This window comes from Channa argus, chromosome 1 (assembly GCF_033026475.1).
Source record: "Channa argus isolate prfri chromosome 1, Channa argus male v1.0, whole genome shotgun sequence".
In the NCBI taxonomy this organism is placed as follows: domain Eukaryota; kingdom Metazoa; phylum Chordata; class Actinopteri; order Anabantiformes; family Channidae; genus Channa; species Channa argus.
This window is the reverse complement of record NC_090197.1, coordinates 10,794,948-10,821,324: the sequence shown is the minus strand read 5'-3', so window position 1 is coordinate 10,821,324 and position 26,377 is coordinate 10,794,948. Positions and strand designations below refer to the sequence as shown.

At 40.1% G+C, this 26,377-nt stretch overlaps 4 protein-coding genes across 7 annotated transcripts in view; 1 reads left to right on the top strand and 3 right to left on the bottom strand.

The window, feature by feature from the left end:
• sdc2 (syndecan 2) overlaps positions 1 to 8,695 on the bottom strand; it is a 40,681-nt gene extending 31,986 nt beyond the window's left edge. The window contains exon 1 of the mRNA XM_067496528.1: positions 8,250 to 8,695. Coding sequence (XP_067352629.1) covers positions 8,250 to 8,309 — 60 coding nt within the window. The 5' untranslated portion in view covers positions 8,310 to 8,695. The remainder of the gene's footprint in view (positions 1 to 8,249) is intronic.
• Positions 8,696 to 9,777: 1,082 nt separating this feature from the next.
• Positions 9,778 to 20,186, bottom strand: LOC137123053 (protein phosphatase 1 regulatory subunit 36). The gene is made up of 12 exons (XM_067496467.1): positions 20,049 to 20,186; positions 19,760 to 19,824; positions 19,586 to 19,669; positions 19,329 to 19,465; positions 19,087 to 19,156; positions 18,873 to 18,971; positions 18,525 to 18,665; positions 18,174 to 18,216; positions 17,266 to 17,489; positions 13,595 to 13,795; positions 13,269 to 13,353; positions 9,778 to 12,272 (listed from the first exon to the last, which is right to left on the bottom strand). The coding sequence occupies exons 1-12, from the start codon at positions 20,076 to 20,078 to the stop codon at positions 12,198 to 12,200; spliced, it is 1,254 nt and encodes a 417-aa protein (XP_067352568.1). The 5' UTR covers positions 20,079 to 20,186; the 3' UTR covers positions 9,778 to 12,197.
• LOC137123028 (exostosin-1c) overlaps positions 19,696 to 26,377 on the top strand; it is a 79,255-nt gene continuing 72,573 nt past the window's right edge. Inside the window, exons 1-2 of one of the 2 annotated variants that reach the window (XM_067496390.1) lie at positions 19,762 to 19,833; positions 21,782 to 21,850. The gene's annotated coding sequence lies outside the window, so the exon portion shown is untranslated. Of the gene's footprint in view, positions 19,834 to 21,781; positions 21,851 to 26,377 lie in introns of both variants that reach the window. The other variant, XM_067496437.1, reaches the window with a different exon arrangement.
• LOC137123059 (probable thiopurine S-methyltransferase) lies at positions 20,625 to 24,705 on the bottom strand. 3 transcript variants are annotated; one of them, XM_067496501.1, is made up of 9 exons: positions 24,549 to 24,666; positions 23,305 to 23,449; positions 22,873 to 22,965; positions 22,576 to 22,708; positions 21,905 to 21,957; positions 21,750 to 21,824; positions 21,552 to 21,637; positions 21,272 to 21,316; positions 20,625 to 21,067 (listed from the first exon to the last, which is right to left on the bottom strand). In XM_067496501.1, exons 2-9 carry the CDS (start codon positions 23,400 to 23,402, stop codon positions 20,949 to 20,951), a joined length of 702 nt encoding a protein of 233 aa, XP_067352602.1. In that variant the 5' UTR covers positions 23,403 to 23,449; positions 24,549 to 24,666; the 3' UTR covers positions 20,625 to 20,948. The 3 variants fall into 3 exon arrangements, with proteins under 3 accessions (XP_067352602.1, XP_067352592.1, XP_067352582.1); XM_067496491.1 differs by lacking the exon at positions 24,549 to 24,666 and adding an exon at positions 23,904 to 24,273 and having other exon boundaries at positions 20,626 to 21,067; positions 23,305 to 23,422; XM_067496481.1 differs by having other exon boundaries at positions 20,627 to 21,067; positions 23,305 to 23,422; positions 24,549 to 24,705.

Genomic DNA, 26,377 nt, shown 5'->3' with positions numbered 1-26,377 from the left:
CCCTACATGTAGACTGTCAGTCCATCAAAAAATTTAAAATGAAGGTGTTAGTACTGGAGGGGCAGTATGGAACAACATACTTTTAGATTTTAAATAAATATAATAACTCAGTTTTCACTGCAAAGCTGAAACAAACAACAGTGATGTAAATACTGAACAGCTTTGGCTGGTTTGCTGGAGTCATACTACTCATTTAATATTTGTGTATATAAATCTGTTTAGCGTTGATTCTTGTTTTTAACGTCTCTGTTTAATGCAAAGAATATTCACAATTTTTTGGCATGTGACTGAAAAGATAAGATAACAACACTCCTAAAAATAACTTCATAACACCAATAGTTGCTGTTGCAGCCATATTTGGTCTCTTGTGACCAGTAGCTTATGGTGACTACTGTGTGCCAAAGTTAAAACATACAATGCTGTTGATTAACTGACATCACATGAGCGTAAAAGTTCATTCTTGACAGTGGACGTTGTAGCTTTGTCAAAAGATCTTGAGTCAAAGTCAACACTAAACCTAATGAATGGAGACTACATAAAGATTATTAAGTTCATGGCCCTGCTTGTACTACTACATTACATTTCCCAATATTTATATGCTCAAAAATCAGAAAGCAAAAATAAACATATCAATTGAAACAGAAGGCTTAGTTATTTCTGCTTATTTTCATAATTCCATTCACTGGAGGAGGTGCAATCATAGTTTTGCTTTTTCTGCTTTAAAACACTATAAATAACAACAGATTAATGTACTTAAACCTCCTTGGTTTTTTGTTTTGTTTTCTTTCCTTTAAATAATAGAGACTATGAAAGAGTTTCAGAATGTGTGTGAAAGGGCCTTCAGTTGTATTCTCAGAAGCAAATCAAAATCCACCCCAAGTATTTGTTTTAATTTGGGCCAAGCAATGTCCCTTTAGATATTTGCCCTGCTTTTCACCACGGTTAGCTCACTCTGTCTTACAATGTGAGTCACTGTCTGGACTAGTCTGGATATGTGGTCATAGTTTAGACATTCAAACATCAGATATCTGCCACAACAGCACAAAGAACATCTGGATTAGAATCCAGGGTACTAACATTATGGCTCCTCTGAGTCAAAATGTCAGCAGTAATCATTGCCTTTAAAATTAAAAAACTAAGGGATGAAAATACTACTGAAGACTCAAATGTTTGCCTTTGACAAGAATATATGCCAAATTTCCAAAGGATGGAAAAAATGTCTTGTTAAATTACAGGTTATGTGCTCATGAGGAAGTTATTAAAAGCTGTAAGTATTCAAGACTACCCACATAGAGAAAGAAAACACATCTAGTTCCTTTTTTTCGTGTCACATCTCGATATTGAATAGTCATGTACACAAAATTTGAGGCTTTAAATTGTGTGCATTTCCCCAACATGGATTTACACACCAGCATGCATTATAGAAGAAAAAGTCTTATGTGCCATGTGGGGTGTTTACTAATGAATTCCCCTCTCTAGCTCAGCATTCCCAAATACCTTCTGGAATCTCTTGAATTTCGTCATGAAAATGGCTCTAAATTAAGTGACTGCATGGAGTATAATTTGCGGTTGTGATACACCCTACATAGAAATCATGATTTACATGCTTTATTCCTCCAGAGCCGTTTTGACTCAAGATGCGGGATATAATGGAAACACCAGACATTACAAGTACATTTTCTCTGCTTGGTGGAACCAGTGCAGATATCCGATAAAGTGTGCTCGTAAATATGAGTGAGCACAGATGTGTTAAATGTGCCCTGCTGTTTTCCGCAGCAATCTTGCGACTTGGATGGAAAACATAGCTGACATCATGGCTTCAAATATCCACCATTTTTCGGGACATTGTGGCGATCGAAAAAAAAAACAAAAAAATCTCGAACTTCTTTGCCTCGTTCAACAGGACAAAGTCAAAGCTTTAAAAATTTTATTTCACTTCGTCCTTTAACAAGCAGGCCAACAAAACCTGGACTGATCATGGATGACATTTAATACAGCTTTGAGTGGATAATGTTTGTCTTTGTTAGATTAATAGGGGACAAAGCTAAGGTCAGACTTTCAGAAACATGGTGCAGTGCCACACTTTTTAAGATGATTCCCTTTCTCTGATCACTAAAGTGTACCGTACCACATTGCAGCACGGTATGATGTTTAGCAAAATACTTTCTCTAACAAGACAAAAGCATTTTCACTGTAAAGGAACACTTTTCACAGGCAACAATTAGGATTATTCTTGTTGTAAATGGTTTAACACAGGTTAATATGTCAGTATGCACAGCTGACGTAGCTAAAGCTTGTTTTCTGGCTATGTTTGAATGCATAAATGTTTGCTGGCCAACATCCACCAGGAGCAACTAAGTTGGGGTTCAGTGGCTTCCTCAAGGGCACTTCAACATGGGACCGGAGGAGCCGAGATCGAACTAACGACTGTGGGATTGTTAGACGACCGCTCTTCCTCCTGCGCCACAGTCACCCGTGTTCTGTTTATCATTGCACAGATGTAAACCAAGAAAATGAACTAATAAGCAACTAATAACGCAACCACTTTCATGTCAAGTCATATTTCTCCAAAGACGCCAAACAATTTTGTAGCATTCAGACTCTTGCTGTCATCTGGAAAAAACAAAAATCTGATAAACTGATAATGAAAATAATTAGTTGCAGCTGTACCTGACGTGAAAGAGAAAGAAGCTCTACAAAAGTTGCACATCTTCAACCAATATACTGTTATACACTGTGTTGATGAGAAAAAGTGATGAATGCCAATGCTTTTGTTCTCCATTGTTCTCCTTTTAGAGATTTGCCATTATGTCATTTTTGTTCTTGTTATAATAAAAAGCGAAGTCCAAATTATTTACATTACCAGCTTTCTCCATATTCTCATGCTGGCATCTTGACTGTATAGTGACAATGGGCACGACAAAGTAGGTCAAAGTCTTTCTCATAGTAACTGGAATATGAACAGATTCCTTATTCTCTCACAAATAAAACAGACCAAACGCAGTAGTCACACAACCAGCACTATTACTGATACTCTGTTTACCACATGGGTCTGTCCCTGTTATTTTACCCCCTGCCAAGTCAGACACTTTTCACACTTCATCATCAGACAGGTCCCACCAAGCATGGGAAAACGTGAACACCAAAAGGAAGCCGGGCTTTACACTTTTTGCCCACTCCTGTTCCTTCATCTTCCTCTTCGTTTTCTCCTACTGACTCAAATTGTAAAGCAGTAGGCAATAAAAAAAAAAAAAAAAAAAAAAAAAAAAGAGATTGAGAGAAAGAAAAGAAGAAAAAACAGACATCCTGACACAGGGTTTTCCCCATTTCTCTTTGTCACAACCACAATCCCCTTCACCACAGCCCTGCCAAGGAAGTTTCCATTTGCTAAGCTAATTAAATAGAAGAAAGACGAGACGAGTGAGGGTGGGAAAAGATGAAAAAAAAGAGAGAGAGAGAGAGAGAGAGAGAGAGAGAGAGAGAGAGAGAGAGAGAGAGAGAGAGAGAGAGAGAGAGAGAGAGAGAGAGAGAGAGAGAGAGAGAGAGAGAGAGAGAGAGAGAGAGAGAGAGAGAGAGAGAGAGAGAGAGAGAGAGAGAGAGAGAGAGAGAGAGAGAGAGAGAGAGAGTAGTGTTCCAGGTCGACTGTGTCTAAATATTGTCAGCTTGATTGCCACATGCAGAAGGCTTTGTGGTCTACTGTTGCAGCCTTTGATAAGTCTTCTAGCGGCTGTGACCCAACATAAACCAGTGCTGCTGTCGCCGGTTTTGCTGTAGCCGCATCTCACTAATGTGTTTTCCCTATGCCTCAGTGGCTGGGTTGACAGTGTAAACTTACACACACACACACACACACACACACACACACACACACACTTGAAAAGGAACGTATGCACAAACCAGCACACACAAACACATGCACAATCAGAGCCTGACTATTTGTGAGTCTTTAGTAGTCCCTGCCAAAGTAAGAGCCTCTTCCAACTCGTCAACAAGAGTGAGGGGGGGAGGTGACTTCTTTCAAACACATACATCCTGGAGATGTAAGCAGATTCAATGCAAGACCTACTTAAAGGAAGACAGAGGGGAAAAAAATGGTAGAGCATCATGGAAAATAAATACTCTCTCTATTCCTTTCTAGCTGTGTGAGAGGAAATATAGTACTGTGCCACGTTCTCAGCCTAAACCAAGATACTGTGGCAATGATGGGCAGCCTCATAGCCATGCTGGCAGAGATGTGGCAAGGGAATTAGGCTTTGTAAGGAAAAAGGCATGAAGGAGTGTTTATGTGAAAAATGGGTGTTTATGTGTTTGTATGTGTGTCTGTACTGTATGATGACAAAACAGAAGTTCATGAGTGGACACAGATGGATTTGGAGAAAAGGAGGGAGGTTGGAGGGGGGTCCGGGGACTATTGCACTTTCAGTGGTCCAGCAGACCCTGCCTCCTGCCTTCTGTGGAGTCCATTAGTGATTACATAATGTTTGGCAGACAGGGACCAAGTGAATGCACCCCCCGAAGGGTCGAAATGTAGAAAGGAGGTAGGTTTCTCTGCAGAGTAAGAAACTTGGTTTTCCCATGTGTGTCAGAGGTAGATTTATTAGCAAAACAAAAAGGATGCAGTGCACTTTCCAAAAATCCGGCAAAACACAAGCTGTTGCATACAGGCGACCGAGAAATTCTAGGTTAATGCAAAATAAAAGAGCTTCATTAAATATACAGCAGAAGAAGCTGCATTTGAGCACAGCATCTGGCCTTCGCTTCAATGTGGCACTACATCTTTTCACTTCTCTATCATTACCCTTTTATACCCTAACTTCTAATACATGCCTATAACTCCTCGCAGCCCCTCTCCATTTATATTTCCTTTTTCTGAAAAAAGTAATTGGAGGATAAATATGTTGTCCACCCACAACATTTTACTTATTCATCACAAAGTATGTTGGAAATGAAGAGATTAGGATGAAGCTTAATGCCTTCATCACTGGAGAATAGAGAGAATATTTCTAATATACAGTACACATACTTCATTCAGGCTATGAAAGCCTTGTACTGTGCAAGAAAACCAGTTAAGTGTTGCATTTAGTTCAGTAGCCTTGGAGGGAGTAGGATTTAAAAAACCTTAAGAGCAGAGGAAATTAGCATGCTTTTAGAATTTATATAACCTTCATATTAATGTACTTAAAAGGAAATGGAAGTGTGAGCAATTTGGTCTTAGTGCATCTAGGAGTGAATGATGTGTGTAGTGTTTTTGTAAGAAGTGAGAGGTGCCTGGAAAAATGCAAGAGGCAGCCTTAAGTTAAAGAAAGGTCAGCGTGCGTTTGTGTGCTGTTCATTTCATTACCACCAAATCAGCAGATACAAAACTAGGATTCCAGCCAGAAGATGAAACATGAATGCTGCTGTGGGACCTAGATAATATAACTCACACAATACACAGTCTGCACCTTTTCCCCTGCCTTGAAAAGTCATCAAAAGCTTCAAGTTGAAGTCTTGTGTTTGGTACTCTGGCCTTTTTGCCATCGAAACAAAACAAGGGATTTTCTTAAGTGTTATCATTTTGACTATCTGAGGCCAGTTTATCACAGCAGTCCAAACTTACTTTTGCGAATAGCTTAAGGCAGCATTAAGCCAGCTACATCCTCATGAATGGAGCCAGTTCATGAACAATTCCCAGCAAAAAAATAAAAATAAAAATAAAACATGTGAAATCTTCCTTTTGTCGTTGCTCTAAAATTCCTTTTACTAGGACTCAAAACATTCTGTGGTATTTTGAGCCCGTCTCCTCCATCCTCCCATTTCTATCTTTTGAGTCCTTCCATCAAACTCCAGTTTTCCTTGAACATCCTTGGTAGCTCATAGCAAATCCAGCCCTCCTCTAAAGTGATTCCTTTGAGTCTACTATCAGAGTACGAGACGGAACTCAGAACCCCCTTCTAACCCCCACAGAAGTAAAGGGAGGTGAATCACACCCACGCTTCCCACCAAAACATGACACAAATTACAGACCACGGCATCTGGTGAGTGGCGTGCACCGAAACATAGCGAGGTGGACCATGCATACACAGCCTGGCTTAGCTCATGCAAGCTCTTCCTCCTCGTTCACAAAAGTTCTTGACAGCAGAGGAGTGGAAGATGTGACAAAATGAATCCAAGAGGAGAGCACAAAAGAGAGCAGAGAACATCCACCGTGTTTACCTTATCTAATGAGAGGTGTGATAACAACACAGCAGGGGAGCTCCACTGTGCCTTGAATTCTACAAAGCAGGATTTTCCATGAGGCTTCAACATGTGCATGGACCTCACATGTTGCATTACTTCAAAAGCGTTACCAAGTCAGCTGATGACCAAGCACACAAAGCAAACGACAAAAATTAAACAATAGTGCACACAATCTATGTGTTTTTACAGGCTTGTGTGTAACAGAGATAAAAATCTGTTCTCTGGCTCAGTAAGGAAAACTGTTTGTTTGCAGAAGCCAGGAGCCGTTTCCTTTTTCTTTTGTACGTTTTTAAACGCCACCGAGTATCATACTGTATCCCTGTGATATGATGGGGTAATTAAAACACAGAAAGACATGTGTAAAGCAGGTTATCAGCCACTTGTCAGCACCAGTGCCTTTACTGAAAATCAATGACACATGTTCCACTAAGGCCTTCGGGGGGACACTGATAAAGCAGGGCAAGATATTGATCTGTTTAAAAAGAATGTGTGTGTGTGTGTTTCCGTTAAGTCATCTACAGTAGATGCTTATCCTGCATGTTAATCCCAGCAATTTCCTGTAAAACTGCAGCTTATATTTTGCCCAAATTCTTTAAAGATCACAGCAGTTTCAAGTAACTAAAAATAAAATGCTCCTGTCAGGGGTGAGGCAATGTGCTGTAATATGTTTTTAAGTGCTACCTTTAAAAAAACTTTAAACTGGTCTAGACAGAGTGTCAGACAAGTTGGCTTCATTTTTGGTAGTAGTACTGTATTCAGTGGGCCATTATACTGTACATGCATTCAACTGAAGTAGATGCTCTGAAACGTTGTGTACACAGGTCTGCTGGCAAAATAATAAACACATAACATATTAAAATGTACTCAGGGCATGACCTCATGCAAAAACAATGAGTCATTAAATCAACAGTGTCTGAGTCAACTAATTGGACAAGGGGCTCGAACAGAGGAGGGGGGCACTGTGCCAAGCGACAAGTCACAACCCACAGAGAAACAACAGGAGCGGACAATAATGACAGGCTACAACTGCCAGTGCCAAAATCTGTCATTCCAATAACCCAGCCAATTTGTGAGGATGAGGCGGTGGCTCGAAGGCACCACATCCACTTGAATCCGAAACTTGATGAACAAGAGCAATAAGCAATTTTAAAATGTGGATTTTATTTTATTTTTTTTTTCTGTTTAATAATCGTGAGGAGGGAAAAGAGGAAGTGGATGATTAAATGATTTGCTCAGGGGAGCCCTATCGATTTAAATGTAAATCACTGTCAACAAACGGGAGAAAACACGATTAATCCGGCTGGTAAACTGGGTGAACTCCATTAATGATGACATATTCCCAATGATCAGTGAGCACAAACCTGCACGGCTACTGGAACACAGCCCCCTGTGATACAGCCACAACACAAACATGCTGTTCATATGCTTCATTTCAGATACTCTAAAGTCTACGATTACGTGTGTGTGTTTCTAAATGACCCCTTGTAACACATGTCACAAAAACAATGCTGCGCGAGGAACTACGTAACGTTTGTGCTCGTTTCCTGTAACTCCACGTTACCCGAATAGTAACAAACACTATTTGTTACTATTCGGGTCCTCGGCAGCGATAGAACATGCAATGACCTCCACATGCTTTGTTTTTTGTTTTTTTTTTGTTGTTGTTGTTTTTTTTTAGCTCGCAAAGGGCGTTTTAGTAGCAATTATAAAATGATTTAAAGAAACCAGTTATCGCCGACATGCAACGTGTCTTGGTGGTTGTCAAACCCGCGACTCAGTGGAGAGCTTCGTTTAGTCTGAGAGACTTTTTTAAACCATTTCCCACTGCTGGAGCTATCAAACCAGGGCAGACTCAAAAAACAAATCTGCTAATTCTCCGATGGGTCTTACAAACAACCGACCCCCAAAACAAAAAAAAACCCAGCTTGTGGTCTGAACGTGGACACAAGCTGTGCCTCCCCCCTCCCCTCCGCCTCCTCCTCTCAAAGCTACAGCAGCAGTACTTTTAACTTTGTCGAGCAAAAACTCACCCTTTCCCCGGAGAGCACGGCGGCGAGCCCGAGGGTCAAAAGTATCCAAACGTTCCTCATTATTCCTCTGAACTGGTTAAAACGAGTTGGTGCCGGCGAAATGTCAAATCTTGCCCCTCCGCTTCTTCTGCTTCTGCTTCTCGCCCTGTGGCTTTCCTCGCACCCTTCACTCCCAACTCCTGCCGTGTGTCTCTCTCAGGAGTGGGATCCCACCGGATACGTGTTGCGTTTTGATTATTCCTCCCCCCTCCTCTCGCCGGCGCTTCTTCTTCTCTCCCCTCTGTTTCTTGTTTCGGAGTAAATCAAATCTAACAAAAACACACGCAAATAAGCGCACGGTGTAAGTGCAGAGCAGAGCCCCTTCCGCGCGGCTTGTCTCAGCGAAATCCGCACGAGACACCTAGCTCGCTCTCTTCTCTCTCTCTCTCTCTCTTTCTCTCTCTCTCTCTCTGTCAGCGCTCGCTGAGGACAAAGTGTAAAGCACGAGCACCGCCGACGCCGAATGAGTGCGTGCGCTCTTTACGGCCGATGTCACCGCGAGATGGAGAGAGACTTGCGACGAAGTAGCCAAAAGGAAGCCAACAATAGCACAACAATCACAATGCGCCAATCATGTTGTTCATTGACACGCTGCGAATTGAATGACGATTGATTATTGTTTTTTTGTTTTTTGTTTTTTGTTTTCGCCTCACTGGGGAGGTGGGATAACAGACTGCATGAAGAGACGTCCATCAGCCATTTATCCCGCACTTTCATTCATTCGCTGCAGTAAATTACAATCAAGCCCCGGTGCATATTATGCCGCAAGCGACACTTATGATTAGTCTTTAACTGCAGCTGTATGTAAGCATGCAGTGAAATGCGCCTCACTTTGTGCACGAATAAAAGTATGCAGGGTGCTGCATTATAGCTGGAATTAAAGACAGAGTTTTACAGGACCTTCGTGCTTTAGGACAGTCCCATTAAGTTTAGCCATTAATGGGCAAAGTCTCCCTCTGCCGGTGTAAATTAGTAACTCCCGTCAAAGTTGTAAAGTACACTGTGTACTCCCAAGTATAGGGCGTGCAAACCTTCGGTTACTCGAATATATAAGGTTATAATTGTAAAACGCGTCCTGAAAGCTTTATACTCAAATCTCTACTTGTATTTTTCACTTGTTGAGGCTAAATATTTTGTGTCCAACTTGTGGACAGTGGGTTTGTGCATTCAGCTGGACATTTCATTGCAGCTGGATGAAACTGAAGTGTCCACGTTTTCTGTGTGCAAAGCTTTTAGGAAGGTGGAAATGTCCAAGCAAGCTGCTGGCTAATTTTCTGATGCATCAGCTCCAAAGAAGTTTACTGAACTTTCCTACGTGCAAAGCTTGAAACCGAAAGCCCAATGTTCAAATCCCAATTTACATGAAATAAATCTAACTGTCTGGGTTAAATCAAGTCCAAAAATTACATATATGTATTGTATTAAAGGTTTACAAAGAAGCACACAGAAAAACAAACATAAATACACTAAAAATATTAGTTTGAGGTCTTGAATGTGCACTTTTATAAAATAAATACCCTTTTCAAGAGAAGCATGTGATAGAAAGGAAAGTTCAATGCACCTGATTAGTTTGAAAAAGATGGTACGTTTACCCTCCACAAGCTGACAAACTTGCCAGCTAAGGCTTTCATATCACAGTGAAAGATGGCACATTACTAAAATCTTTCAAAATGGTGGAAAACAGCATATTCCCCAAATCCCTTTGAAACCACTAATCCCATCCAAATACATACAGTAGTCTGCCCTTTGTGCACAGTAAAACCCCCCAAACTGCCCTGATCACGAGTTCTACCAAACAAAATGCCTCAGGCACCACGAGAATTGAACGTCACTTCTGGAGATACAATGTGACTTCCATAAATTATCTAAATCAGTCATGTCAGACTGAAAAGAACTGTTTTAAATATGTGTACTAAAGACTGTTTTAAGGTGATAACTGTAAATTGGTGTTGTAATCCACAATTTGGTTCAAATGTAAATACACTTAAATAATGGATTGTATTAGATTAGATTCAATTCAACTTTACACATGTACAACGCAATGAAATGCAGTTTAGTACCTAACTACAAGTGCAATAACCAGGGCAAAATATGGTGTCAGTGTCTACATATGTACAAGATAGGCACTATTACAGACATAATTTACATGTGGAAGTAGTATGGACTAATATAAAGATGGAAGTACTGTGGACATAATGTACAGGTAGGAGTACTATGGATAAAATAATATACAACCCTAATTCAAAAAAAGTTGGGACATGTTTAAAACCTAAATAAAAACAGCAGCCAATGATTTGCAAATCTCATCAACCCCTATTTCATTCACAATAGAACATAAGCAACATATCCGACGTTGAAACTTAAATTTTACCATTTTTTTGATGATGTCTCAGTTTCAACGTCGGATATGTTGCTTATGTTCTATTGTTAATTACATTTGGGTTGATGAGATTTGCAGATCTTTGTATTCTGTTTTTATTTACGTTTTGCACATCGTCCCAACTTCTTTCAATTTTGGTTGTAAAAATGTTCACATAGGAGAACTGTGGACATGATGTACAGATGAATGTGTGTTGTTAGATGTTAAGTCTACAGCAGAAACTATAAACACTTTTTTACAAGTTTACCATTAGTGCAATGGACATTAAGAATAATGCATAACAGAACAAACAATAGTTGACAGTGCAGTGTATAAGCTAATGCATAATACGCAGTACAAGAGAGAGTAAAATGAATGAGGACTTGGACCAATTTTTTGAGATGGATACAGTTCGTTTGTATGTGCAGGAGAGAAGAGGAGATGAGTGTGTAGCGGAGTGAGGGGTCAGCCAGGTCAGCCAGCCTCGGTACGTTGTCAGTGGCTGGAAGTGGAGTCCCTGTGATGCGTTGGGCAGCTTTCACTACCCGCTGCAGTGCATTGCCCTCAGCGACAGTGCAAATCCCCAACCAGACTGCGATACTGCTGCTGAGGATGCTGTATGTGTTGTATGTGTTCGAACTTGCATTACTTTCACATCCTTGACATTTTATCCAATTAACCTTCACCGACTCAAATGCAGGGGCCACGTGAGTCACAGATATAAAAGGCCACTTAAATTACTCTGATGACTGATTAACCAGCAGTCTGTTACATGCACAATGAATCATCACTTTTATGTCGAGATTTTACTAGTAAAGTTGCTAAAACTTTATGACAAAAAAAAATCTAGTTTTATTTAATGACACATAATTTCAGTAGGATCTTTTCATTTGTTGAACTCTGATTTTCACAGCAAAGTGGGACGGCACAGTTTCCTGCCACTATCAGGAAAAAGTCTGATATATAAATCAGGCAAAAAAAAAAAAAAAAAAAAGTTTATGTATGGCTGAAGAATATGTGCATACAGTGTATAGAGGGAACTTTTAATGAAATTAAATAATTAATGAAATAATAATAATAATACAAAGTGCATAAACAATTCTCAGTTTTTACTGGAATTACTGTGTGCAGAACTTGCTGGAGTATATGTGCTGGTTGCCTGGCAACTAGTTTGGGCCAAGAATTCCTCTGCACAACACAAAGGCCCCCATAAAATGCAAATTGTCATTTTCCTTATTGAAAAATAAATCTCTGTGCTGATAGACATGTTTTATTTTCTTTGGGTTAAGCCAGGATAGATGTTTCCTCATTCCAGGCTTTGTGCTAACCAGCTGCTGGCTCTAGCTACATATTTACAACACAGATTTAAAATTCGTATACCGTTTTTTTTTTAAACTCTTTAACTCTTTAGGGTGGAAGTTAAGGACGTCATATGCTTCATGATTACAAATGTTTTTGTCTCTGACTGCACCTCTTTTAAAAGGACCTATTTACAGAATGAAACATGTTATCTGTTAAGTGTCTGACTGACTGCTTGCCTGGTTTTAGTCTCACTGGACCTGAAGTGAGCAAGTAGAACAGGGGATCAGACAGAAGTCGCCACCAAACTCATCATCCTTTATGACCTGAATGAAAACACACAATAGAACACAAACTCTGGTCTCAGCGAGCATTTTACAAAACTGCGGAGCAACTTCAATAAGGGATGTAAATTTAAAGCAAACACATTCTCACCCTTTTTTTTTTTAAGAAATAATTTAAATTATCCTTGTGTCCCATCCCCCACTGAATCTGCAGTCTCCCCTGGCTTGCTCCTTCTCCACCTCAGAGAGCTTAACTCTACCCCTGGTGTCCTAGATTACGTAGCCAATTAGGGCGAAGGCAAAGCCCCTTCTGCTACCAAGCCTGGTTAGAGAGTGGTGTGTGAGAGAGTCTGTGTCAAGTGTATGTGAATGTGGCACCAGTTCGTGTTATTGTCTGCCTGGTGTGAGGGAGTACAAGGACAGATTGTCTAAAGGGAAGCCTTCAGTTATGGGGGGGAAAAAAAAAAAGGTGAACACTGAAACCGTGTGAAGGTTTATGATTTGATTACCCAACGCATATTATACAAGGGCAATTATCCATGCGATGAGCTGGACGTTTCGTATGTGAATTTAATATCATTCAGATGCTATAGAAAGTGGAGACCTTCAACGGTGTTATGGATTTAATTTTATTTCATTAAACATTACCACAAGCTGGCTGGCAAATTTTTAATTCAAAAGCAAATCCCAACAAATAGGGTGTGTCTGATGAGACACATGTGCACAAAGCACAATGAAAACTCAGCTACTACAGGAATCTGTTTACCGTTTCCAACCCTGCGGGTTAGGCAGAGGCTAAGCACAAGCAATGTCACTGTTATACCATCAAAAAGCCCACCCACAGTACACCTGCAAGTTATTCAGCATCTGGACGTCGCCATCTAGTATTTATTTTCTGGAGGTCACTATCTAGTGTTTATGTGGGTGGTGCTGCCATATCTGGGCAAGCCTATAGACTAGCTCCCCACGAGGGACAACCTGCTGCCTTGAGCATGGAGGCCAGGATGATCCTTAGTTATTATTAACATCACTGCTTACTTTCTCCCTGTTATTCTTCGGTTCTCCGTGGGGTATCAGGGTAGTATAGCTGAACTGTTTCAATGACTGGCCAAGAATCCCAAAGCTGAAAAAATGAATAGCAAAGAAACAAAACATAAGAGAAACACTTTTTTTTTCCTCATACATGCACAAAAAAAAAAAACCCAAAATAGACAGTATCCTTGTATAGTAGTAAATGTGTTTTTTTGGGTTGTTTTTTTTTTTTTTTAAATAATGGCAGAAGTGCAACAGATATATCACATCATGAATCATGATAGATCCTCCCGAGTGTTAAATATGACAGGCTGTATGATATTAAACACCACCTGACACTGGCCAGCTGCTGGTTGAGCTGCTCCGTCAGGGCCTTGGTGTCACAGTGCTCTGCCTGCAGTGGGCTCTGCCTTCTGGCCCGGCTCCCGAGGAACAGATGTGGTGACCGTTCTTTGGGCGAGGGGAACAGAGACACCATCAGTGGGGAACGCTGATTAGCTATGCTGCTGAGGGCCGGATGCCTCTGAGAAGTTCTGGGTATAAAGTCAAAACAAGAAGCAGAGCATTAAAAAAAAAGTAATGAACATAGTGTACGTATTAATACCCTGGGAATTATGCAGATGTAAAGGGGTGTATGGAAAGAAAAGGCAGAGGACAACAGATTTCATACAACTCTCTAATACATTTCCCTTATAACAGATCAAAATACTATGATACTAAAAGGACTAAAGGGCAGCTACAAAGAATTTTGAATTATCCTGTCATGGACATTTCACTTGCTCAGTGAGACCTACAGGGTTATGCATTTCTCTAAGCATTGCACAGTCTGACCTCTGGGTGAATTTGCTGGGGTGTCCACTCTTGGGAAGATTTGGCAACTGTCTTTATTGTTTTCCACATGTGAATAATATTTCTCACTGTAGAACGTTGAACCCAAAATGGTTTGGAAATGGTCTTATACTCCTTTCGGCATTGACGAGCAGGACCAATTGCGTCTCTAAGGCCACTGCTTATGTCTTTTCTTCTGGCATTGTGTTAACACACACCTGAATGCTCCAGACCAATTAATCAAAGAGTGATGATTAGCAGCAATGTTCCCTCTTAAATCCTATGGAAGCAGTATTTTCTTTTTGAATAATACCATGATGAAAAAGGTTACATGTCGTTTGTCTGAGGTTGTAATTGCCTAACACCAAGACACGTTCAAAACCAATTAATCAGGGGACCTGTTGTAGTGGACATACTCTAGGACCAAGGTACAGAATAGATCCAAAATGAAATACTCTAATGGATTTTCTAATGGTTTTTGCATAACAAGTACAGTAGACAAAATAATTTGTTCTTCCAATATATATTCTTTAGTTAATAGCAACACAAAAGATAGTCTTCGGGCTTCAAGTTGTTTATCCCTTTTAAAAGAGGAATACTATATAAATACTTTTATTAATCTTTAAAAAAACTTTTATCTATTCTATGGAGAAATTAAGCAGGACATACACGGATCAGGCATAACATTATGACCACCTGTGCAATGTAATGCAAACCAATACAGCAGCTCTGCTGTGAATTCTAGTTTTACAAGATTTAGTTTTTTCTATTTTTACAAGTTTTACAACCCATTTTCGGCCACAGCTATGCTCCCACAGGCAATGCTGAGAGTTGAAACCAGGATCTCCCATTTACTAGAGAAGAGCTTTTACCAGTTAAACCACAGAACCAGCTCATGGTTGTATTTTAAAGGTGTAAAAATATGGAAAATAAAAATACCTAGCTACGAGCCACAGATCACTGCTAATGTGATGTAAATATGCAGTTAAATAAATAGCATATTAAGTTTTAAACTAAAAATAATGGAATCTGGAAGTGTCATTACTTTTTCAACATGTGACTATAAGCACATCATTCTCAGACATGAGAGTGTTTAAGTGGAGTGTGACTACATTCATGTGTCATGTGTTAGGTACAAGTCTTGAACAATTCATTATGTTAATGAGCAGAGGCATGTGAGTACACCCACATACCATGTGCTACAAAGAGACCGGACCCTCAACAGGCCTTTGTGTTAATGAAAGGTTCTACTTTATGTATGTTAACCGCATGGAGTAGATGTGTGATGTAAAGTACTTCATTGTTTTCCGTGTTTTTCCCTTTTTGTGCAGAGTGTGACTACACTCACATTCAATGGGTTTGGTACAAGCAATGCACATATTGAGGAAACTGTTGGTTTGAATCCGTCTTAATACTTCCACTGCTGGTAAATGGGTGCAATCTTCTAAGGCTATGTATTACTAGTTATTTAGAATTAACTTATGGCAGCCTGGTGACTCAATGGGTATATCATCAGGCTGGGACGCGTAAAATCCTATGTGTTCTTTCTTGCACTTGCATCTCATGAAACAGAAACACTTTGCTTTGATGCTTTCTTTCGTGCCTTGTACCTCACTTGTAAGTTGGTTTGGATAAAAGCGTCCCACTGACTAAATGTAAATGCAAATGATCAAATCACAGCCCACACATCAGGCATGTCCTTGAGCAAGACAATCAGCGCTACCTCCCTGAGTGCTGCCTGTAGCTGCCCACTGCTCCCCTAGGGGGATGGGTTAAATCCAGAGAACAGGTTTCATTGTGACATGTATGTCCATCCTTCTTACTACGTGTTTATTGTGGAGATCGGAGAGGGGGGTGGATTTGTACAACGTGGCAGTTGTAAGGTTCTGGGCCCCTCATTCATTTTAAATCGGGGGGGGCAAAATATAATGCACTCCAGTACGACTCCAACCAGCTCACCCCCTCCTTTGTCATCTCCCGTAAGATCAGGGTTGCACAGTGTACCAGGTAGCCCAGATTTGGCACTGATGTTTATGCCGGATGCATTTCGTGACACAACCCTCTGGGACTGGTGCTCAGATGTGCACACCTGAACTGCTGGGGTTAGGCAGTTTTGCCCAGTAATGCTTCACAATGTGCCACGTGGTGTCAGGGATGTGAACTGCCGACCCTACGGTCCATAGGCAGCCAGCTCTACCAGCTGAGCCCCCTCTATGACTACACCCCCCACTACATTCTTAGAAGATTCACCACCTATCTCACCGTTTCAACTTAAAAAGTGCTGTATATCCTTTCAAAGAGAATGCATTGTAGAACTGTATTGGATTGTATTAGCTTTTACACGTGCACCTAATGAAATGGCTACTGAGTGTATCTTTAAAATATCTAAAACTGTTAATGTAATGAAGTAAAAAGAGCAATATATCTTTCTGAACCGCTGTGGAGTAAAAATAACAAAATGGAGTACCTCAAAGTTGTGCTTGAAGTACTTTAATAAATGCACTTTACTTTCCATTATTGCTTTTCAATGTGTGCAAGACAGCTGGAAGTGGTGCTGACTCTACTCCAAACCATGCTGTGTACATCCACCCTCAGGATAAGAGCCATTATCAAGCCTCGCTTTTGATTGTTTGGTCTCAACCTGACAGCGGGAAAGAGCACTGGGCCCCTGGCAGCTTACACATGTGCCAATCTTACATCAGACACACAGGGCAACATAAAACAGGCTGTCAGACAGTTCTTCCTATCAGACAAGGACATGAATCTGTCTCATCAATCATATTCCCTTGACATGACATCAATCAAATACAGACAACTTCACTATCTGAGCTTTTCCCCTGCACTCTGTAAAATATCTCGACTCGGGGGAAGACTGGTTAAACAGACTGATCATTAGGCGTAAACATTTACAAATACATATCCCAAGGGAGTTCTGCTGAACCAGCCAGTGAAAGGTCCTTTTCGATGGACAGAACAGTTTAAGCAAAGCCTCTTTAACTGGCCTGCAGGAAAACAACTGAGAAATAAATAACTTATAGAGATATGAATCCGATAGTGTTAAAAGTTGAAAGGCAAAACTGCTGTTGTTTTTTTTATCAAAAAGTGTTGTACGTGTACAGTGGGAACGAATACTACAAGGGACCTTAACCAAACCTTTATTCAAACTTTAACATACCGATGCGTAAATTTGCCATTATATCCAGTTTCCTTGGGGTCATCTTCTTCTGGCTTCAGTGAACTGTTAACAGCAGTTGAGGTCGTCCGCGAGTCCCCATCACTCGTCACTGCCATGTTGAATGTGTCAGAGTACATAAGATGCCCAACCTCCTCTTGGATGTCCCTCAGGTCCTTCCTGCCAAACGTCACCCAGGCCACATAGCAGAAAAAGCTGTACAAGCACTGGAAGAAATGGGTTAAAGGAAATTAAAGTGAGTAGAGCAGACTGAAAAATGCCACCTGCCAATTTCTTTGGTAGATTATTTTTCATGCATTCAGTGAATGAACACTCAGCATCCCTTCTTTCTGACTAAAAGCCCAGTTGGCCACTTGCTCGTCTGTGTTTTTAAAAAGGTCACAACAGCTATTTCTGTCTGAAAAAGGTCACATGCAGCGCAGGAAATAAACTGCTGCTGTTAGCGTGCCATTTCCCTCTCTGTCCACCCACCTGGCTAAATGGGGCCTGTCAAAGCAAAGCACCTGTGTTGAGTCAACATCTCCTACTGCTGACTAATTCATTGAGGCCACCAGGCATAACCAGCACTCAATGTCATTCTGTTCTGGTCACTGCCGTCTGTATCCACAGATGGTGAACTGGCCTTCATTCTGACCCGCTGAAGGCTCTGTTTTTGGTGTGCAGATGAGGCAATACAGTTTTAAACATTTCAACATGCTGCTTTTGCAAGACAAGGATGTCTGTACGCTACTGTTACTGTATACGCCAATTTATTAGGCTTTTGCTTATTAGGATCACTAATCAGTTCCTAGCACTCACAATAGCTTCACATATATATATATAAACTCGAACAGTGCATTTGCGACTGATGTGATTAGTACAATATAACAAAAGGTTCTGATTGTACCTACCCCATCTAGCAGCCACTCTGTACTGCTTGGCAATATCTGGCTCCTAGGAAAACACACAGGAGCTTAATACTGTATGATGTGGAGGTCTATGATTCATTGACTTGTATTAAGCATTGAGCTTAACAATTTTTGGACTGGTAATCATGAGTGTGGAAATATTCTACGTTGGGTATTGTGGGGATGCCAGTGGCATCAGAAACAAAGGAGGAATGTTCCTAAATCAGTGACATGTAGACTCTTAGCTTTAAAAGTTATCAATGAAAATGTATTAGAAGAAAGGTCTTGGAATCATAAAAATATGTAACTTGCCCTAATGTTCGCAAGCAACTGTAAATCTTAATATACACTCACTTGTAATATGGCTTGTGTTGGCCCTGTTTTATCTCCAAGTCCATGAATAATAGGCTGAAGTAGCAGACAGCCAATTTCTTTTTAGCAATCTCCTTTTTGGCCAAAGTCTCCACCATCTGGTGCTCGGTAACCGTGTCTATTCTAGTAAGTTTTTTAAAAAGAGACAGTGGCAGTAAAAAGACCGGACAGAGAAATGACAAGATGTAATTTGAACGAGAAAAACAATTTAAAAAAATAGAGGTCAAATAACGGTGGATAAGAAAATGAGAAAAGTATTCATAAAAACATTACAACAAGGGCAGTAATGACCAGCCCGAACAGTATATACAATACATTTAGTATACGTACTCCATTAAAGGCTTTGGTTTATTCTCCAGAAACTTGTGTTCAAAAAAGCAAGAGAGGTAAAGAAGAAGAGCAGCCAGAACATCATCCAGCTCTTTCCTCCTGGCCAGAGAAAAAGGGAAGAAGTAAGAGCCTACTGTATGAGACATTTTCTTTTTTTGAGGCATAACCATGAAAGCTGTATACATATATCACTATACGTCTTCGTGTTTGTTACCTTAAAACAGCCAGAAAGCAAGAAGGGATGGGAAGCGAATAATTCTCTTGCAGCAAACGGACAGCCACCTCTACAAAAAATAAATACATAAAATTCTCCTAGCATGGTCAGAGATCATAAAGCTCTTTACGGGATAGAAACATACATTGCGAAAATTCCTGTTTCGCCAATTACCAATGCTGAAAGGAACAGCTGACTCAGGTCATGCAATATTAATAGTTCAACATCATATTGACACTTGCGTTTAACATCATCGATGGTGACCAAGTCCCCTCGCTTCTTCATCACGGAGGACCTGTACGCTTTCAAATGAGCAGAGCTCACACTCTTCCTAAGGCTCTGGCGCCCTCTGTGGTCCAACGTGCGCAACTCGGTCAACCTGAGCAGACAGCAAAGGCGCGCACACGCGCATGTTTTGGAGCGAACGTGGACACACGAGTGAATAACGTGTAGCTGCATTTCTATGAAAACACGTTGGAGCTTGTTGAGCCAGGCCTACCACTCTGCGCGCTGCTGCAGTCCCGTAAAGTTGACATTGGCTTGTGTCCGTCTCCTTGAGGCGCCCTCCTCCGCTGGAACACAGCTATAAAAGAGTGGAGGATGTTGACCACGACTCCGCGTTCACGTCAACACGCATGTGCAGCAGTAGCCACTCTGCTCAAATTGCACTCACCTGACAAAGTCCACTGTCTGGGTTTCCTCATTCCACACGCATCGGCCCGGACACGGAAAACTCACCTGAGACAGGTAACGTGCTCATTTCATGTCATACAGTTGTAATGCTACTTACAACTAAAGCTAGTTGTGTGCTACTTCACAACCTTAAATAAAAGTTAGCAAATTGAAGTTAAACTTAGCTACACAACCACCGGTAGGAATATTCACTGTCGAAACGCGGGACTTATTCTTACAAAATATCTGTAAAACGTGTGACATGTATCTGCTTGGTTGTGACAACTTACGTCCGCCGTTTCCTCGGGATAGTTCGGCATCTTTGTGGACAACTGCTGCTCAAATTTATCTCGCTGCCTCTTTTTTCCTGCTTCTCGCTAATGTTGGCCTCCGTTTCTAAGCAACAGCCAATAGAGAGCAAGCCTGGCCCCTTGACGTAAGAGGTTCTTTATGGGAGACCCCAGACCTCTTTTGGAAAGCAAAAAAACTATATAGGCCTCTATTTTGTTTCTAGTATTTTAACGCTTCAGAAACCTTTGCTTTGCTTTAAGGTGTCAGAGATCCAAGCTCTGATGGTTACACACAATTGATTTTTATTTATTTTTTTATGCGACTGGTTCCAGTGGCCTATTTATAAGCATTTCTCAAAAATCCTAAAGAAGACACTGTTCGGCTTCCTGTGTTGCTGGAGGTCAATTTTAGATCTCTGTGGATCCACAAACAGAATCAATACAGCCATCAAATTTTCTCAGTGAATGACGTAATTTGATATTGGGATTCACTTTGTTTTCACATATTAAAAAAGCTTGAGCAGTTTGAAAAAGATAAACATGAATTCAAAGACTGATATCTTATACACTGTTAACCTGGGTCTTTTATTTAACCAGATGTTCAGATGTTCTGTAAAGTGAAAATTTAAATAAAATCACAAATATATTTTGGTAAAATAAGTTTTATTCTGTCAAGCATTCACTATTTATATTTTATAATTCTTAGAGGCCATATGAAAAAATGGCCAGTTTTTGACATGCGAAATTCTCACACTATTTTTTTTCCAAGCACATTGATTTTCTACCAGAATGGAACTATGTCAAGACGATCCCTAAAGCATAAAAACATTTGCCTTGTACCTATATTTATAATGCTCAAGATCATCTTTTCCAGTCTTTCAAAAACTTACAAAGTAATTTTCAATTGCTCTTTGGACGAATGAGGTGTGCATTTTCAGTCAGGTAGTCCAGTCCCCAGCCTCGATGTTTCTCTGTCAATCCATCCACTGACTGCAGCAGCTCTATATCACAGCTGTCCCCTAAGGAAAGAAGATGCCACATTAAAAACCCACAAATTAATCTGATCCTCCAATCTCAGCAAATAACTTATGCACATTTAAGTCTACACTTATAGTAACAACTCCCACTTACAACCACTAACTTTTACTTCCACTAGTGTCACAGTGCACTTCATATCGCTTTTTATTTGTATCCGGATTTCTTTCTGGCTTCTAAGCACTCACCAAATAGACTGTGCACTTGCTCATTGGGCACAAAGAAGGGTGGACCTGGAAAAAACAAACAGTCAGTCACAATCAGGTTACACATAAATATATTTCTGTATCACAGATCTCATGCAGTGCAAACACAATGGCTCTTTGCAGACAATAAAAAATTTAAAATCAGTGAACAAATGAACAAAATAATTTTTACTCTGGCTTTACAACCAAAGTGTGTGTCTAGTTGTGTCTATATGACACTCCACACAATAAGTAGCGTTTTAGACTGAATATTTATATTTACCTTTATATAATTCAGGATTGTACAGAAAAGTTAGCAGAAGATATCTGCACTCTTTGTCCATGAGAGACATCATGAGAGTAGCATACCTGTGGTATTGCGAGAGAGAATGTATTAAGATGACATGGACTGATGTTTATACAATATTATTTTACATTGTCACAATATAAGACCACAACCATGAGTTCAATCTCATCGTACTTTTCTCTGTCTTTTGGGTTGATGGCCACTAGGGATCCCCTATCCCAAATTGCTCCGAACCGACCCTCGATGGAGCTGTGAAATTGAGAAAGTGATTGCAAGTAAGTCATTTATAATCTTTTAAAAGAGATGAATACATACACAATTGTATCTACCTGGAGAAGCTGTACAAGTCACATTGATACAGGGAGATATTTTTCTCTGAACTCTGTGAACAGAGACAATGTGGATTAACAACTTTGTCCATCTATAAATGCATTATGTAGTGTCAGCGAGTATTCTGGTCGAGTAAACAGAATCCACCCATTTATTGTCAGGACAGCGGGAGCGTTCATGGAGTATTGCAACATCTCGCTACTCAAAGTTCAACAGCTTTCACCTTGTCCCTTCAGGGGTCGCCACAGCAGATGGCCTTTGTGCCGCAATTAATACATTTTGTTAAACCACTACCACTAATCCCCCACCGGTCCTCCAACTGTTGCAACATCTAGCTACTGCCGTAACTGAAACGACAAACTCAGCACCTTTTTCAGCAAATTTAAGTCCCTTTACTACAAATCTCTTATGGTTCACTGGCAGATACTGATGTGTAATTACTAAATGTAAACACACTGAACAGCTATGCATTGCTGATGAATGGCAACCACAAATTGTATCAAAAAAACCATAAGATCTTAGAGATTCTAAGAAATGTATACAATGTATGTACTGCACTCAAACATAACGGGATTTAAATGATTTTTGGTAGTCTTTGGATTGTGTTATGGATGGCTAAGAACAAAGAATGATAATCCACCTCTTTCCCCTTTACGCATATTTCACTTGCCTTGTAAACCTTTGCACCAGGTATGGCAGGGACAGGCTCCTCACTGTAGGTCAAGTTGTTCTCCTCAAAGAACTGTTTTATACCCTTTTCCGATATCTCCACTCCAACCACTGAATGGCCCATATCAGCAAGCCTGAGAATCACAATGAAGAGGTGAAACAAATGGAGCATGCTGAGAATGAAAATCTTAAATAAATGATGCAGCTTTAATAAGTATTGTCTTTATTATTATTTTTTATTTAGCTTTATTATTACAGCAAAAGTAAACCGTGACCTTTTCATACTTAAGCTTCATACCATTTCATATCTACAGCTTTCCCACAGAGAGGGAAGAAAAAGCGAACTCCTGTCCGTCCAGCGAGAACGTTATTAATATTGTTCTTCAGCATCCTATCAAAAAATGGAAAACACCAAAACCATTACTAGGACAGGACGAGACATTCCTTCATATGTATTTGAATTACATCATCACTCCCATTTAATTTCTCAAACGTACAAACAAAAGCTCAAAGTTTGTCACAGTGAATGATGTAGTAGAAGGACTGAATAAGGCATAGTCAATATTCCTTATTCACAAGGTAAAGAAGGGAATTGCTTGTGCAGCTTTTTTGACATTTTCATTGGATCAGGGGGGGGATGTATTTACAGTTGATGTAATCTTGTTAAATCACACAACGATTTTATTCTCTCTTATTCCACTAAGGAGATAAGTTGAAGTAGTCCCTTTACTCGTGTACATGAAGCTGATGGAAGCCAATTCTGTTCTCCTGCCAACGTTCCTTCCATTCTTCAAGTGCCACGACCCGATCTGCCTGCGGGTCCGTCATGTCGGTTATGGTAGCCAGGACTAGAGGGGGGGGTAACAAAGGGCAGACTGAGAAAAAGAAAATAATAAAGAGAATAACACACACATTATATATATATATATATATATATATATATATATATATATATATATATATATATATATATATATATATATATATATATATATATATATATATATATACACATACACATATATATATATATAAAAAACACACATGTGAAAGCGCAGCACTGGATCAACAACTAGACACATGTTGCACCGGAGCACTAAACATGTCCTTAGGGTCCAGTTAATAAGCTTGTAGATTTACAAAACCCAAGATACTCATTGACCAAAGTGTTTTTAACTCTGCTGTAGCATAATTACGGAACACTCCAATGCAGCCAGAACAGACAACTGAGGTCAAAGGTCATGTACATGCATAGCGAGTAGTCTGAGCATTTTTGTGTCTAAACATATTGCAGAAGAAAAAAAATAAAAATAAAACACAAAGCTTTACCATCTAGCCTTCATCTGTTTATCTCAAGAGATTAGGTCCAGCTCCTTGAATTAAAGGCATTTCTATTTTTCAAGTGGGTAGCATCAAGGTGAATTTAACAAAGGCCTTGCTGTAGGAATCAGTCGGTGCTCTCGTTCCGAAGTCTATTGGTTTAAATGCCTGAAATAAGGTATGTAGCCACACGGCAGATGGTCACGTTTTTTAATATAAAATCCAACATTAAATACTCCACTGGCGCTATGTCTGAGCCTGTACGTGTGTTAAAATGCGACTACAGAGGTCGTCAGGACCATTAAAAAAACATGCAAAACCGGAGATCAAGATGTCAATGGAACATTCCTGTGGGCTTTTTGTCAAGGGAACCAGGGATTTTGCCAACTTCCGTGTTCCGTGCGTCAAAAACAACGTCACCTCGTACGGTATTCTTAATACCCCAAGTAAATAAGATGTTACGTATTAAATGCTGTTGAAACTGATTAGCCCATGTCAAGAAGCTAAATGTGTAGTTACGTTACGTAAAAACAATTTCAAAGTCAGGTCCCTGCGTACCCAGGTGCAGCCCGTCATAAAACCAAATAAAGATTGTAGTTTAATGAGAGAACCTGAAAGCCCAAACACGCATTTTATATATAAGCAGAAGCTTACCTTTCCTAATAGAAGACTGCTTACTAATATTTGTTGGGGAAAACCGCCAGCGTTTGAGCACGCAACAGTTCCAATCAATGAGCTGGAGTGTATGGGCTTACATGGCCCTGAATTAGGTCTGTCAGACAATCCCATTTCAGATTATGGCGTTACTGTTTTGGCAAAAGTAGCCCGCCAAAGTGACAGAGTGTTGCCTGACAAACTGTACTCAGGGAGCGAAACTCTCCGCGGAAACCGGTGTTACTTCTGGTTTGGGAGGAGCCTCCTGCTGCCTTCAGCTGTACGATTATTGTTTACACTCAACTGCTTGTTTATTCGGTACACCGAGCTAAAATAATGCTTAAAAAATATACGTGTATAAGTGTAATAAACAGCCCTGCAAGCAATCATACCTCAGGTTGTAATCAAAATATTTCAGAAAAGGTTTTATGATTATTTTGGAGACTGCTTTTGTCATTGTTGCATTATATTGCACCATACTGAGGCCTTTTTTTTGTGTGTGGGCATAACAGAGACATCTGGTTGAGTGGCAAAAAATATAAAATTGAATCAACACTTCCCAAAAAAGCTTCAACACCAATATAGAAAGTCTTATTACAGGAATATTATGTTAGACTGCATTAGATTTTAGTGTACCTGAATGAAAAATGCTCATTATTTATATCTTTTATTCTCTGCAAAGGTCCATTTTAAAAATGCTCCCTACCAATTCCCAAGCCAAGCTTTGTTGCTAATTTAATTATGCGATTCAGTGCAAAATCTTACATCATCATTTCAGAAAATGTTGAAGATTTGTAAAACATATTTTTAATCCTAATTTTATTCACAGTAGAATAATAAGGTGGCATTTACCATTGTGTAGCATTTCCTTTTCTTTAAACGATTGTCTGTAAATGTCAGGGAAGTGAGGAGACCAGTTGCTGGAGTTTAGTAGAGGAATGTTTCTAGCTGTTCATCAGTCCTGGGCCTTTGTTGCCGGATTTCCTGTTTTATGATTCTCCAAATGCTTTCTATGGGTGAAAGGTCTGGACTGCAGACAGACCAGTTCAACACCAGGACTCTTCTCCTGCGAAGCCATGCTGTTGTGATGGATGCAGTATGTGGTTTAGCATCGTTTTTTCTGAAATATGCAAGGCCCGCCCCCGTACCATCAGAGATGCAGGTGTTTGAACTGTCCAATGATAACAAGCTAGATGGTGGATCTCCTCTTTAGTCTCCAGGACATGTTCATGTTCACAAATGGTTTCTTCTTTGCATGATACAGCTTATCTAACATTTTTGGATTGCACCGTGAATCGTGTTCACAGACAGTGATTTCCGGAAGTGTTCCTGAGCCCATGCACTGATGTCCAGTAGAGAATCATGCCAGTTTTTAATGCAGTGCTGCCTGAGGGCCAGAAGATCATGCACATCCAGTTTTGACCTTTTTGGGCTTGTCCCTTGCTCACAGAGATTTCTCCTGATTCTCTGAATCTTTTGATGATATTATATACTGTAGATGATGGGATCTTTAAAGTCCTCACAATTTTACATTGAGGAAAATATTTCTGAAATTGTTCCACAATTTTTAGATGCAATTTGTTGCAAACTGGTGAATCTCTGGCCATCTTTACTTTTGAGAGGCTCTTCCTCTCAGAGATGCTCCTTTTACACCCAGTCATGTTACTGACCTGTTGCCAAATTACCTAATTCATTGTCAAATGTTCCTCCATTTGTTTTTGTTTTTTTAATTTACAGCAATTACTTTTACAGCCTTTGGTCACCCCTGTTCCAACTTATTTGAGATGTGTTGCTGCCATCAGATTCAAAATGACGAATATTTTCCATGA